The 15,000-nt window shown below is 42.5% G+C and overlaps 1 protein-coding gene across 1 annotated transcript; it reads right to left on the bottom strand.

Annotated features, from left to right (window-relative positions):
• Positions 1–435: 435 nt before the first annotated feature.
• Positions 436–11,739, bottom strand: egfl7 (EGF-like-domain, multiple 7). The gene is made up of 9 exons (XM_080047297.1): positions 11,553–11,739; positions 7,912–8,236; positions 6,926–7,048; positions 5,711–5,826; positions 5,396–5,491; positions 5,086–5,265; positions 2,792–2,868; positions 1,903–2,065; positions 436–996 (listed from the first exon to the last, which is right to left on the bottom strand). Exons 1-9 carry the CDS (start codon positions 11,569–11,571, stop codon positions 977–979), a joined length of 1,119 nt encoding a protein of 372 aa, XP_079903423.1. The 5' UTR covers positions 11,572–11,739; the 3' UTR covers positions 436–976.
• Positions 11,740–15,000: the final 3,261 nt, after the last annotated feature.

Below are 15,000 nucleotides of genomic sequence, written 5' to 3'. Positions count from 1 at the left end.
GAAAATCGTCTTACAAGGTCATTTGTGTCTTATGGAGTACTAAAAGTAATTTTTTCTTCAAGCGAGTGACAAAAAAACCTAGGTGACACTTTACTTTAAAGTTGATCGCACTCATTTCCAAAAAGCTGTTGAAGTTTATTTCTCTTGGAAAACACTAGAATAGACCAACTTTTTTACTAAACTTATTTTAAGAAAAACAATACAATTATCATTTAACTTAGCTAAAATCAGCTCTACCTTAATCAGATGTACTTTAATAATTTAAATATGAGAATACTCTGTCCACCACTGATTACTATACGTATATAGTGGAGGAAAACTGAAGAAATCCCATTTTGAGTTTTTCCTTACTCACACACCAATACAGAACATAATCTATACACACATTCAGTCATCATTTCATAATAGTGAGCACACAAGGTGTATTCGATTAAGACTTTTTTTTATTACAAAATGTTACAAAACTAGGTAAAAATTTCTATTGGAGCACTGAGAAATAACTAAACGTAAATCATAACTTAAATAGATAAATACAGATGTCCACATATGCCTCGGGGCAGTATCGGCTTGGTACAAAGCCACGGACACAGCTGCACTGATGCAAAACAAACACAGAAAACAAAGTGGCCAATTTGACCTTCTGACCCCTCTAGGGGTTGGGGGGGGGGGGTCCATTCAGATGTTACAGGGATGATGTAATGGTGAAACTGCCCTTGCCACAGGTACGGTTACAAAATCAAGAATTTGACAGTGATCCAGTAAGAAAGGTTAATGGTGCCGTTGGGAACAGTCAAAATAACAGATGATTTGTGCGATGATTGCGTCACAGTAAAACAAAGAAAATATGAGGCAGTGTTTCTGCTTTCATTACAAAACGGCATCAATCTTGGTGCGTACAATCTCAGGATGCAGGTTTGGGTTTATTATTAACTTCAAGGTGTCTGGTACTGTTGCGGGGGGGTACGTTGTTCGCTGGCTAATTCTCCTGGCAAGAACCTAGAGGGGAGAAGAGTGGGAATAGTTAGTTATTACATTATATACTATCTATGGTTATTACAATGCGTTGTCCACAACTGAGGGGAATTTTGCAAATCCAAAACATTGTTGTTTTAAGATATTCATAGTTGCAGCCTCATGATCTGGAATCCCAAAATAAAATGATTGACCATAATGTAATAAAAGCAAATGGGTTAAAGCTCATGACATAATACAAATCTCATAATACAAAGTGGAGTTATGGGTTGGGACGTCCATTATATATCTAATGAAATTTAGAGCCCCTGAAAAGTAGAGTAGAAACATATGAAAAACTCAAATTTGTGACAAGTGTATTAATAATCACAGCAGATGATCATGTGGCATACAATTGACACGTCCCAGCGTTAAACTATGAATGCCAATTTACCGTAGATGATTGAAGGTGCACAGGGAGCAGACGTTAGCATTTAGCTCAAAGCAACACAGTGGTAAAGTAGGCCTACTCATTACCTTTGTGATAATTCATTTCTTTATTGGGTTAAATATAAAAAGAAAAAAGAAAAGAAAAAATTGTTACAATTTGATCCACATAGACTGTATCACTCAACTTTTTATGTCCTAGCCAAAAAGATTATTACATTTCAGGCCGAAAGATTTCATTATTTTATTGGGTTTAAGCTATTTATTAACATGGTATGTGATGCGTTTCATTTTTATTACATTATGGTCAATTGTTTTACATTTGGGCTTTTACTAATCGGATTGTTTTGAAGACGTTTTGACTGTTCCTGGTTTCCCGGGGGACACAAATGGTGTTCAACAAAAAAATAGATTCTCTCCTTTGTATGCATACTCCTCTGAACTTTAAACAATGGCCCTGTTAGGCTGTGGTCACTCCTTATATAGAGTCTGTGGGTCACTCACATGTGCCGAGGCGTTCCTCCAGGAAGCCAATCTGCTCGCTGAGGGAGTCGATGCGGTCTAGCTGCTGGAAGGAGTGAGACAGCAAGGTGGTTTTCTCCGACAAGCCCTCGTCCAGAGACAGAGGGAAGTAACTGCTGAACGGCTCCAACACCAACTGCAGCTTCTGCACAAGAGATAGAAGGAAATAAAGTGAAGGAGAAGTAAGTGATATTTCTGATATCACTCTATATTCATACAGCAATCACTTAAACTCTATTCACAGTTCAAAACAAAGGTCTCGCAGTCATTCAGCTTTGCAGTAATTGGCAGATAAAATTTAGAGTATCCCTCTCATTTTTATGCAGTCACTGACAGGAAGTTAGCTAAAAAGGACCATATCACTTACTTCTCCTTTAATACAAAAAGGTTCATTTAGGCTAACATGATAAATACATTAACTTGATTGTTTGTTCTTGTATACAGACTTGTATTAACTTTTAGTACCGTTACATGTTTCGACTTCTAAACTTCCTGCAGTCTTCCTAAGTAGCGCAGGAAGTTTAGCAGTTTAAGGCGACTATCAATCACCTCGTAAACAAACCCAAAGAAATCTGTGTTCTTAATTATATCAACGCCTAATCTTCAAGTATCCGTCTGCTTTACACTAAACTCTAATAAAATCCATAAAGAATTAAGAAGAAAAAGCCGCCGTGTACTACTAGGTCTGGCATTTCAAAGAATCCTTGGCTAGGACATTAATTAGCGGCTCAGATATTTAAACCATGCCGTCATACGAGGAATAGAGGTGTTCCTGTTGAGTGGTGCTGGGAGGTATCTGGGTAGGTGGTGGCTTTTTTTATTAGCGTGTGCATTGTGTGTGTGTTTGAACATGTGTGTTTCTGGCTGGTACCTTTTCCAGCAGCTCCACTCTGTTCCTCAGGATCTGAACCTCTTCCGTCACGTTCTCCGCCAGGCCGAACCTTCCACCTGTAGAGACCAAATAGAAGGATGGTGAGTTGATGCGTCGGAATTTTGTGGAAACTACCTAAGTTAGTTTTTCATTTATATAGCACTTTAAAAACAAACCGTTACAAAAGTGCTTTACATGGTACACAGGCGTATTAAAATGAATGTGTACATAGAATACAGAATACAAAACAATTTACAATATCAAACAATGGGTTGCAAAGAAAACATAAATATCTAGAGCAAAAGCAGTCGAAAACTTTACAATAAAAGCACAAAGAGAGACAGACCAATTCACAACAAACAAAAAATACAAAAAAAAGCTCAAATCTGTAAAAGAAAAAAAAAAGAAGAAGAGAGACAGAGAGACGGGTTAGGACACAGATAGATCAGAGGGTGAAGAATGATGTGTGTGTGTTTAATCCCTTCTCAGGTTTTATTTCTCAGGAGATCCCTTGCCCCGGTCATTGCCCCCTCTCTAAGATGATTCATGGCCGCCGTGTCTACAAACTACAAACCAAGAAGAGGAAGAGGGCAGAAGAAGAGCTGGGAGGAGATTTGCGGAATTTAGGGCACAAGGGAAAGGCTGGGGGGGGGGTAATTTTTGTGGATATGGGAACGGACCAAAAAAGCTGACACACGAGCTGAAGGAGAGGTCACCAGAAATAGACGAGCGCTCATTCAAAAACGCGCATCAGGGGATCGGGGGGCTATGGGGAAGTGTCTGTCTGGCTTAGCTCCACCCGGGGGGATTGTCCCTGGGATGCAAAAAAAAATAAAACAGGGACCCCGACTCGTGCTTTCTAGTAGACAGACTTAGCGCGGCTCAATCTCTCCCAGATGTGCTCCATTACTGAGACAAGAACGAGAGTTGAGAAACAGGGTGAGGAGAAGGAGGTGTGTGTGTGTGTGTGTGTGTGTGTGTGTGTGTGTGTGTGTGTGTGTGTGTGTAGTGGTGGTGGTGGGGGGGAGGGGGAGTCTGGCGATGACCCCCAGCAGACAGGATTTGATGGAGCTGGAATGAGAACACAAGTGCGGGCCAAGAGCACAGTGGAAAAAAGAAAGAAAAGTGATTTTGAAAAGGAAGATGGAGATAAACAAATGTAGTCCAGCACTCCTCCACGGCAGCTTGGCAGAGTCACAGCCTTTCTACTATTTGAGCATTTAAACCTCCATCAAACGTGGCACTGACATGATACGAAAATTAGCCAAAGAATGGAACACAGTCTCTTAGCTTGGCCTTGGAACTATCACACATATAATAACCCCCAATCGCTTTCACCACGCGGAAGGATCTGCCATATTTTTGTCTTATTTTTTTTTTTTCATCCCTGTTTTTTTCGTGCGTTTCCTCTCGTAGTCTTTTCTGCCGACTCAGCAACGCTCTCTCTCGCACACCAACGCTCAAGTGGAGTCGATGCGCAGGAGTGAACGCTCTCTCGTTTTAGCTGAGGACTTCCATCCTGTGTGTGGAATTGAAGTCTTTTTTCTGCACATAGACGCTGATAAATAGAAGGGAGTTTGGAATAGAGCCCTGAGACAAATTTGGCAATCTGACATTTACATGGTGTTCTTTAATTTCCTATTTGACATGTACATGAGACTGTAACCCCCTTAAAAGATTTACAGTAGGGGGTGACTCAGACTAAAAATCCCCAAAAGTGGAAAGATTTAGGAGAAAAAAACAAGACAAATCTCGAGTCTTTTAAGGTTTCAAGTTGCATTAAAGCAACAATAACGCTGACACAGAAAAGAACCATCCTGGGGTCAACGGCCACGGTTGTGGACATGGAGGAGGAGGGTTTGTATTATTCTGTTGCCTGGATACCGGAAAACACACACACAAGTGAAAGTCAACTTTTTTTTCCCCTCGGTATGGAGAGAAAACGTTGCAACATTTTTCAAGGGAACTAATGGAGCGTGCAGGATACAAATATTTCTGTATTACCATCATGGGAGCAGCAGAGTCAGATGTTTGCTTTACTCACAGCAGGACTGTCAAAGAGCAAGTGGAGCACAAGATGTCTGTCTGCAGTGGGCACCAGTCGCAGTGCATTATTACTCACGGTACGAGTTGAGAGTGGCATAGCGCGTACCAAAAGTAATAATGGACCGTGAAGCTGGCTAGGTTCTTTATCTTCTCTTCCCCAGACACTTTGCGGCTGCAGGACACAAAATGATACGAGGCGAACGCACACACACACACACACATACACCTGACCTGTGCTTCTTATTTACCTGCATCTGTAGCCTGGCTGGTCTGGGTGGTCGAGGGAGGAGGAGGAGGAGAGGGAAGGCTTTGACAGGATCGGCCGTCTTTGTCGAGCTTGAAGCCATCGCCGCACGCGCATCGATAGCTGCCGGCTGTGTTCATACACTGCTGGGCACACGGTCGCTGCTCGCTGCACTCATCCACATCTGATTGAAAGAATAAACAAAGAAATGTGTTTACATGTGAAGAAGTGTGAGGCTGTGCAGGTAAATTAGTGTATGTGTGTGTGTGTGTGTGTGTGTGTGTGCCTGCCTGCCTGCGTGCGTGTGTGTGTACCTGTTTGGCATTGGTGACCCGTCCAGCCCAGCGGACAAGCACACTGGTTTGGTCGTAAGCAGGTGCCTCCATTCTCACAGGATTGTCCACACACAGCTGTCAGAGACATTAAGAGGGCTGGTGTTTAATGGTGAGGGTAACACATTTTATCTTATTTGTTTTCAAGCAAGTATACACTAAGTAAAACATACATGTGAATATTATATTCCATTTGTACCAAATCATCAAGTAAAAGTTTTCTTTTAACATTTTAGAAGTGTCTCCATTTGAACAGATACAGGTAACTGAGGTACACACTGTAGCCCTCATGGTTACCTTGGTTGCAGTTGTGGGAGTGAAATCTCCTCCATCCCGGGCAGCACTCTGGGTAGACATGTGATGGAGCTGCTGCTGCTCTGCTCACCTGCCGGTACACCACCGAGTACACAGTCCTTTGGGAAGAACACAAGACAGAAAACTTACAGTTAGGGATTCCTGCTTAGCAATGCCATCATGTGCGTGGTGGTTTGGGTTAGGGTTTAGGGGTACTTTCCATGTTCTGTCATAGTGAAAGAATGCCAGCGAGAGAATTACTGTGGCATATCGAAACCACGGACCACTGACGTCCAAGAGCGTGTCAGAGATGAGATTAGGAGGGAGGGGCGAGGAGAAGACATGCATGAGTCTGAAGATCTGAGTTGTGTGAGGTTTGGCTGTAGTCTGCTGAGTCTCTGGTATGTTTGGTTTGTAAAGGAGGGATACACACAGTGATAAGTGAAAAGTTAGAACACAAAGTGGAAGAAAAGTGAGAGCGTGTTGTCTGAAAACAGCAGGATCAAATCATTTAATCAAAAAGTAAAAAGGAGAAATGCTGTGGGATAAAAAGAAAAAAAAGGCCCACACAAGGGTCAAAAGATTTTTTTTTCTTTTAAATTATCCAAAATTGAAAATGACTTTTGGTGGTGAGGGAAGAGTTAATAAGAAAAAAAAAGAAAAAGATTAAAGAGGAGGGAATGTGAAGGGGGGGTTGAGAGTTTGTAAGTAGTGAGGGAGATGTAGTCCAAAATAAACATGGCCGCGGTCTCTGTGGGCTGGCAGTTCATTTCCCGTAGTTACACAAAGTACTCGATATTTAGATTACACCCAAATATGTGCCACCATGACCCAGTTCTGAGTAAAACTGTGTGTGTATTTGTGTGTGACTCTGACTGTGTGTGTATGTGTATGTGTGCGCGTTTGTGTGGGTGTGTGGGAGAGAGTCGAAATCTATTTATGACCCTACTTCAAACCCTCCCTCTTCCCAAAACATGTTGAGCATTGTCAACCCCCCCCCCCCCCCCTCCCCCCTTCACTAAATAAACCCTCTTGTGACGGCTTAATTAAAACACACAGCTATAAACCCAGTAGTCCATGTGAATGCTGACTGACTTTGCGGTTCAATTGACATTTCAACATTAACATTTCGTTGTGTTATAGTTAGTAGTTAAGGAGTGTGTGTGTGTGTGTGTGTGTGTGTGTGTGTGTGTGTGTGTGTGTGTGTGTGTGACTCACTTGTATGTGCTGCAGAGTCGATGCCCCTGACACAGGGTGATGTAGGGCTTGTGCACCGGCTGGACGTAGGACTCCGTTGCCATGACGACGCCGTGACGGAGCTCCCGGCCGCACACCCTCCTCCTGTGTTGAGGAGAGAGAATCCAAACATTAAACCACCGACTAAAACTAAAGAATGTTCAGGCTTCAAAGAGTGTCCGAATAGGAAGACAAATTGTTTTTGAGCCGAGTAGGTTTTTTTTAGTGCTTAAAAGTCCATTTTCAGAAGAAGAATAAAAAAAGCTATTAAGGCCCTTTAGTGGCTTCCATATGGTCCAGAAAAGCTGGAAAAACTCCAGATTTGGAGCCTCAAAGTTTTTTCGGTTTGTCACCCAAAGTTGGCGTGCAGTCTAATCGCTACTGACTGAACCGCGCAATCACTCTTTAAAAACGTGTCAAGAGTTGAGCGTTGATCTCTGACCTCTTCACTTGACCTTTTTTTTTCGTTTGGCTTTTCTCAGTTTATTTTTGGTCTTTTGTAGCAAATCAAGTGAAAATGACTAGATGAGTCTAAAGTCCCCCCCCCTTTTCCCCCCTCCACCACCTCTTATAATCTAGGACACAAGGGGGGGGGGGTTACTCTTTGGGCCCTGAGAGAGTGCAACTCCTAAACGTTTTAAATGTCATTTGACCAATTTGTATACATTCACAGTTGGGGTGAGAATGTCCAATCCAGTGAACGGGGTCAGCTTAAAAAACAAACAGGTCTGAGTGACGGCTGAAAGTGGTGGTCACCGCTAACAAGACAGGTCATAATAAACACAGGAAGAGGAGCACTAAGTGAGCAAATGTTTTTTTTTTTTTTGTATTTGTATTTGATGAAGTGCTTTTTTTGGCTCAATTTACTCAAGTGCTCAATTTATTCAACTTGCAAAAACATATATTTATAAACCTTTTGAAGCAGGCCATAATTAACACAGGAATAAAGCGTTAAGTGAGCTAGTTACCCGTGGTGAGCGGAGAACTGCGGCGTGCCCATCACGTGGAGGATGAAGAGGGAAGAGGAGAGGAGCAGCGTTTGGTACATGGTCTTCAGCTTTCCCACGTTCTCTCTCTCCGTCTCTCTCTCTCTCTCTGTCTCTCTCTCTCTCACACTCGTCTCTGTGCCAGGCAGAGGGAAGAGGAGAGGAGGATGAAGAAGGGGGGAGGAGGAGGAGAAGGGAGGGAGGGAAGGAGAGGGGGGACGAAAGGTCGTGTGGATCCCAGCCAAAGCCGCCTCCTCGCGCTGAATGTCTACGTTTTTCCTCTCTGGGGAGGGGCGACACCAGCTACCTGTATAGAGAGAATACAGATATAATAATGTATTAATACAATGCTTTTACAATGTTATAACTTCTTTAGTCTTTTTCTAAAGTTTGGCATGAGTAAAATGGTTACTTAATCTTCACATTCCTGACTATCATTTTGTGGGCGAATGATTTCAAAAAGCCTACAACGTTTTTATGATCAGCTGAAAGACGTGACCTGTGTGTATAGTTTGTGCAGTGAAGAAGCTTGACTATGGATGTGAAGTTAATGTCCCCCTACAACACAGAAAGCTTTTTTCTCTCTTTTTTTTAAAGAGATGCTGGACTCCCAGTAGATAGCATGTTGCTAGGCAGATGTCTACAGTGCATGGTCGGGGCCGGCAACTGGCAAAGTGAAACTGTCGACCTGGACTGGTTTTTAGTGGTTCTCAGGCTGAACTTGTGACCTCACACTGAGCCACATGAAGCCCACACACACACAAGCCCACAAACCGCCACACAGGTAGCCAACAATGCATTATATAGCCCAAGTTTCTGTGGGCAAGGCAAGTTTCACTCTCTCTCTCTGACCTGCACCTGTATGGACTGAGATAACAACACAAAGGACAGATAACTCTCCCTTCCCAGAAATGTTCACACACCATTTTGGATTATTACATACTGTACAGGATTAGAAGAAGAACTGAGGAATCTGTGAGGAAGACTTGGCAGTGGTTTCAGAGTGCTTTTTTTCTTTTTTTTTACAGACCAGATAGGCCTACTAAACCCTTGGGAAATCTCTAAACAGGGCCTTAAAGCCAGCCGGGTGCGATCGCAGGTTACGGGACTGATGCCAGTAGCAACGCAGGGGGAGATTCTTCGGTCGTCATGCGGGTGATGCTAAAGCCTCGGCTGACATCTTGCATGTCTGCACTGATCCCCGGCTGGCCCCACGCCCGGAGACGGGACACGCAACATCTAAAGCCAGGGGTTCATTCACAAAGCACAGCGGAGAGTGTGTCGCGCAGCAACATATGTGTGTGTGTGTGTGTGTGTGTGTGTGTGTGTGTGTGTGTGTGTGTGTGCACATGTGTGACAATGAAGCATCATACCATTGGCAGTGAGTGAGGATGCTGCAGGGCAAAAAAACTTTATACTAGCGACTGGAAAATAGCTTTATGATTATGATGTTATGGCTATCAAAATATGAAAGACTTATCCTTCCTTTGGGATGCATAAAGTACATTACCAATTATTCTACACAATTGATATCCAAGACCCTCTGCAAAGATGAAGTGATTCATGGGTGCACAAGTTTAAATCTAGAGGTTAGTTTTTGTGCCAAAAGCAGCACTTTCAAGAAAATATAGTTTATAGAAAAGGGTGTTTGCAATCATCCAGGTGAGTATCTGTGATCACAGGACTCAGAGCATGTAATAAGTGCTGACCTACTGACACATTAGGTAGTTGCTGGAACAGACGCCTTTCGTACAATCGCCATGAGAGGGCGCTGTTTTACAGCAGTGTGCAGCTCTGGATATCGCTGTTTTAGGAGCAACATCCTTCATGCACAGCAACATTTCAATACTCTCCCTCTCTCTCTCTCACACACACACACACACACACACACACACACACACACACACACGCGGCGTTATTATTAGGCGCTCACGCATTAAAAACGGACGACTCCACAAATAAAGAGATACCACAATCCTACACGGAACGACAAGCGCGCACAGTGGTGGTGGATGATGCTGGACACGCACGCACGAGCCATTAGAAGCCAGTATAAATAAAGGGCGCATGCATGGATACAAAAATAATCACAAACCCGTGGAATGAGCCTTCAGCTTTTCCTAAAAAATATTCCCCACACAAGAAAAAAAAAATACAAAATAGAAAAACGCAAAATCACACACGGTCCTAAACCGCAGGAAGAAGCCTGTAGTGAAGCGAAGCAAACAACAAAGTTAAAGTCCCCGTTATATTCCGATGGTGAGTTCAAAGTCCAGTGATAATACAAACTCCGCTATAGCAGTCAGGTTTCTCTTTGGAGCTGAGACTGTCAGAGGGAGAGAGCACGGGGGGGTGATGGTAGGGACCTCCTCCCCACTCCTCCAGCCTGGGTGTCCCGGAGCGAACGCTGCCTAAACGCTGGGTGACCGCGCGTGACGTCACCGCACGAGCCACATAACTACGTAACTACCCAAAACTTTGAGAAAAAAAAAATTGGGGGAAAAAATAACTACAAAAAACGTTAGCTCTTTCATTCAAATCATAACCCATTGACACCCCCTCCCCAAGCTCGAAGGCTGGTGTGATTAAAGGGTAGGTTCAACATATTTTAAAGGCTGCCTTAAAACAACATATGGAAGTTGAGAGAGATTTAAGGGATTGTAATCAGTTGTCCTGTTGGGCGCTAAAATTCTAACACACTTCCAATGTGAGTGATGGAGGATTAAATGTGTGAGCCAGAGTTTGTCAAATTGTGAGTGTCTTCCAAAGTGAGGCAACTGTCTTGTATAGTGTGAAAACCACCCTGTGTTATTTGGACAGTGTTCAGTGTGAAGGATTGAAACACACAGCGTTTATTTTTATATAAAATACAAAAACTATCTGAACAAGATATCTACTTGTTTTGGCTAATGCAGACTGTTGAGCCCTCATATCAGCTAGACAATCTTTGCAACAAGGACCGTGGATTTTATTTCCCCCGTCACCAAAGTGCAATATCTCATAATGGCCAGTATATAGTCTAGAAGCAAACACAACCAGTTTCTATTTTCATATGATGCAGACATTGTTTAAAACTGCCCTTAAAAAAATTGTGAAACTATTCTTTATTGCACTATCAAAGGAGAAATGTGAACAAAAGCCGCAGCCACAAAGTCAAACAGGAAAACCAAACGTTGATTTAGGCTTTCCTTGTCTTGTTAAATGTAACTAGTGTCTTTTGCAAAAAGAAAAAAACAAGTTAATTAGAAATAACTGCAATTTAGAACTTTAATTGTGTTTTTATATTTGATGGATTGTTGTCGTCTACTGACCCTTAACTCTGAAGCATATGTCCAATACAAATGAATGAATGAACTGACTTGCCTAATATGATGAATACATATAGTAGCCTACAAAGCCAAAGATAGAAATTAAAAATATTATTCTCATACCATGCCCTCTAAATTACAACTAGATGCAGACAGCCTACTACTACTACTGTGTAATAGGCCTAGTTAAAAAAAAGCTACAAAATTGATTTAATTTGAAAAAAACATGGTTAAATATTAACTACTTGCCTGAAAATGAAGACAGCACTGTGTAAATGTGTTAAATAGGCAAACAAACAAACAATACATTCTTACCCTCGCAGTATGGGGTCATCAGGTGCTAGTGCGCGCGCAGGCTGAGCGGCGGCCATGGGCGCGAGCCGCCGTAGCAGTGGATTAGAAGACTCTTCCATGGTGCCGGTTGCTTTTTAAAGCTCGGGGTTTTTCTGGTGGTTTGCAAAATCAAAGACCCTCGCGGTTAATGTTCGGTGCTCCCCGTGAGTCGACTGGCGACAAATGAAATGTCTTCGGGCGTTTTTCAGTTGCTTTTTATGCAGAGCTTCCTGTGGAACGCAGGAATTGGACGGACAATCCCAAACCGGACTTCCTGTGAGTGTTTGCCGCTGATAAAACCCCTCTCCTGCACAAACACTCTCCATCCTGCCTAAACCGCTTTGCGAATCTGATTTTGAAGCATTTTTTCTCTTCAAACCCCCCCCCCCCCTCCCCCTCTCAATTTGGTGGAGACATCTTGAAGGGGTGGCAAGTGCCTAACTGCCTATAGCCTTCTCACCTTATGGCCTTCTTCTTTACAGTCCACAGAAAACACAGGAATCATCAGTACTAGAGGGCTATTTGTTATTTTTCATATTCCTTAATTAATACAACACAACTTTTTTTATATATATATGTAACTTTGTAGCAAATGGCTCACTGGGAGCTCACATAGGCTCGTGTTTACATGGTTAAGGTCACTGTGAGATCAAATCTGTCAAATTGCAGCTTGTTAAAGCCAAACTGTTGCATGATAAGAAAGAAGTTTCTTTTTCCTGCTTCTGATGGTGTGCTCATAGTGCAGCTCAGTGCATGGTAGAAATCCATCCATTATGTAATCAGTTTGTTGAAATGTAAAAGCCACAATCAAGCCTTACAGGGTTTTTGTGTTGATCCTGATATAAGCCATGTAACACATTTTATGAAACTAACTTTTGAACCTTGGTTGGTTCAGTGGTAAAAGGACCAAACAAATTCCTTTTTTTGATCAGACACACCTGTCAACAAGAGTTCAATAACTTAGTAGAAACTTGGATGTGCTAATTTATTTGAAACGTCGAATTTCGTCTATCAAGAACTTTTTTTCTTCACATTCACCATTGTAAGGGTTCTAGATTTTGTTCGGACAGGGTCGTGCCATGGATTCAGACTAATGTGAACCTGAAAAGCTTTTTCAGTAGTCGTGTCTGACATCATGTATTATTGACTGACAGGCTGCTCCTCCTCTGCCTTTAGGCCGAGCATAACAATCTGAGGCCTCATTTGTCATTCTAAGTGTGTACAGAACTGAATCGTGTAGTCGTACGTGCACCCACCCACACACACACACACACACACTCCTTCTCAGCTACTTAAAGTTGTGATTTGTGAGAAATGACCTTAACGCTCAGGTTATCTTTTAAACATTGATATGGCTAAAGGGTAAGTAGTGTTTGGTGTTCTGTCAGTCTTCATTTGAGGGTCAGTGCTTTCTAAATGTATGATCTGACCCACCCTGCACACAAAGAACTTTTTTTTTCTGTGGTAACAAAGAGGCTACGTGCTGAAGCACCATGGGAAAGCTTCACTTCGGGGTCGCAGGTGACCACACACCATCAAGGCTGATCGCTGTCAGGAGGCACGTTAGAATATAGGATGCAAAAATCAGTGCGGTCTTGCTTGTTAATTTGCCGGCATGTATTTGTGTGTGTGTGTGTGTGTGTGTATTTGTGTTTGTGTAAGAAAGGCCGAAGTGGGAGGGGTGATCCTCTTTTTAAGGAACTCTTTTCATTCTTTGAGATCAAGACTTGGCGGACACAAGCAAAGTTTTGCATTCGGTGTTCCAGATTTGTCCCAGAGAAGATGCGGGAGGAGGGAGGAGGGAGGAGGGAGGAGGGAGGTGGGGTGGAAGAAAATGAAGCAAAGCAGCACTTCCTCTTTGAGAGGAAACAGGAAAAGGCTGGGGGAGAAAGATTCTGGAGCCTGCTCCCTTGGAACAATAAAAATCTCACTTTGACAGGAAACGGATTTGCGTCAAAGAGGGCCTGACAGATTTTGCTAAAGGGCAGTAGCAGTGACCCTGGATGGGGCATGAACAAGAGGGCAGCTGTGCCCAACAACAACTCTTAAAAAATACAAGATAATTAGTTCATGCATTACATTTAAACACATAGATTTCAAGTCATTACTGTGTTGATAGGTGCTCAAAGTCCAAACTTTAAACAATTCAGTTATGTTTTATGACTAGAATGAAAGCTGCAGAAATAATATGAAAGGGAAAGGTAGGGGACACAATACACAGGGCTAATGGCAAAAAAATTCCACTGGTCTCATGATTTGGTCACACCCTTTTTTTCTTAATTTCTTTTGGTAAAGCACCCCCCTGTGCATTGATATCTCACATTCTTTGGTTGAGACGTCCTCGTCAACATCTATCTTAACTCCTATGCTACGGCAAGAAAATACAATTTCATTAAGATAAAATTATTTTATGAAGTTATTTAGTTCCTTTTCCAGGGACTATAATGACTACCTTTTTTTTACAAGCTAGGTAGAGGTAGTACACCCACAGCACAGTGTGAAAGCAGAACCAATACTTTGGCCACGGCCTCAGAACTGTGTATGCCGTCAGCAGCAGTAGTCATGCTACTTTAGTCAGCCACTACTTTTGTCAAACGTAACTTTGGTCTGGCATAAAGTTTGTAGATAAACTCATATTTAAGTATAGTAGTCACCCTAACCCCCAGTGCATCCAGATGCAGCAGCTGAGGCAAAACGTGTTGTTTTAATCCATTCATTTATTTTTTAGATTTTTTACTTATGGAAGAAGTACACTCAATAGCATTGTAAAATGAAGGATTGGGGTTTGATTCAGTGCATCAGACATTAAGAGGATCACTCAGCCAGACCAAGAGATGCAGTGGGCGGTGCGACAACAATCGTTTTTAAATGTTACCAGCCCAAACACTGCCTTGTGTCTAGTCGGGACCTTTTTTTCTCTCTTCTTTGGAACACATTAACTGGATTACCAATTGGATTGTTTTTTTGCGTTTCACCACCAGTGCGCAAGTACATAAGCGACACTTTCAACCACAAGGGCTGACGCAGTTCCTGTGCTAGAGGGTCACCAATGCTTCCAAATGATTCATTGACTCACACGAATGTGATAATGTGGAATTTTCACTTGCATACCCTCAGACAATTGTCCCCTTTACAAAACATGTAGAACGTAATGTTAAATGTCTCAGTGAGGTGTTAGGCCTCCACAACCTCCAGAGCACCTTCTGTGTTCCTTGGAACAGATTCTACAAGTCTCTGGAGATCTACTAAAGGGATGGACACCAATCTCTCAAATGTTATTTCCACATTCTGATGTTTTTATAATAGTGCTGTCTAACAGGACAATAAAAGATCTTACACAAATATCTGTTCAACTAGGCTGAGCTTTGGTGACTATGACATCAATGGGTTTATAGCTACTAGCCTTACATTTCCTTTTAGCTGTGTAGTG

Source organism: Ammodytes marinus (assembly GCF_949987685.1).
Source record: "Ammodytes marinus genome assembly, chromosome: 18".
NCBI classification, from domain to species: Eukaryota; Metazoa; Chordata; class Actinopteri; order Uranoscopiformes; family Ammodytidae; genus Ammodytes; species Ammodytes marinus.
This window is presented reverse-complemented; position numbering and strand designations above follow the sequence as displayed.

Bases quoted from the DNA above. Each gene is read 5' to 3' on its own strand.
- egfl7 (XM_080047297.1), bottom strand. The intron at 5,492-5,710 runs GTAACCATGAGG...TGTCTCTGACAG, and splicing joins CTCCCACAACTGCAACCAAG to CTGTGTGTGGACAATCCTGT. The intron at 997-1,902 runs GTGAGTGACCCA...TCTCCCCTCTAG, and splicing joins GGAGGAACGCCTCGGCACAT to GTTCTTGCCAGGAGAATTAG.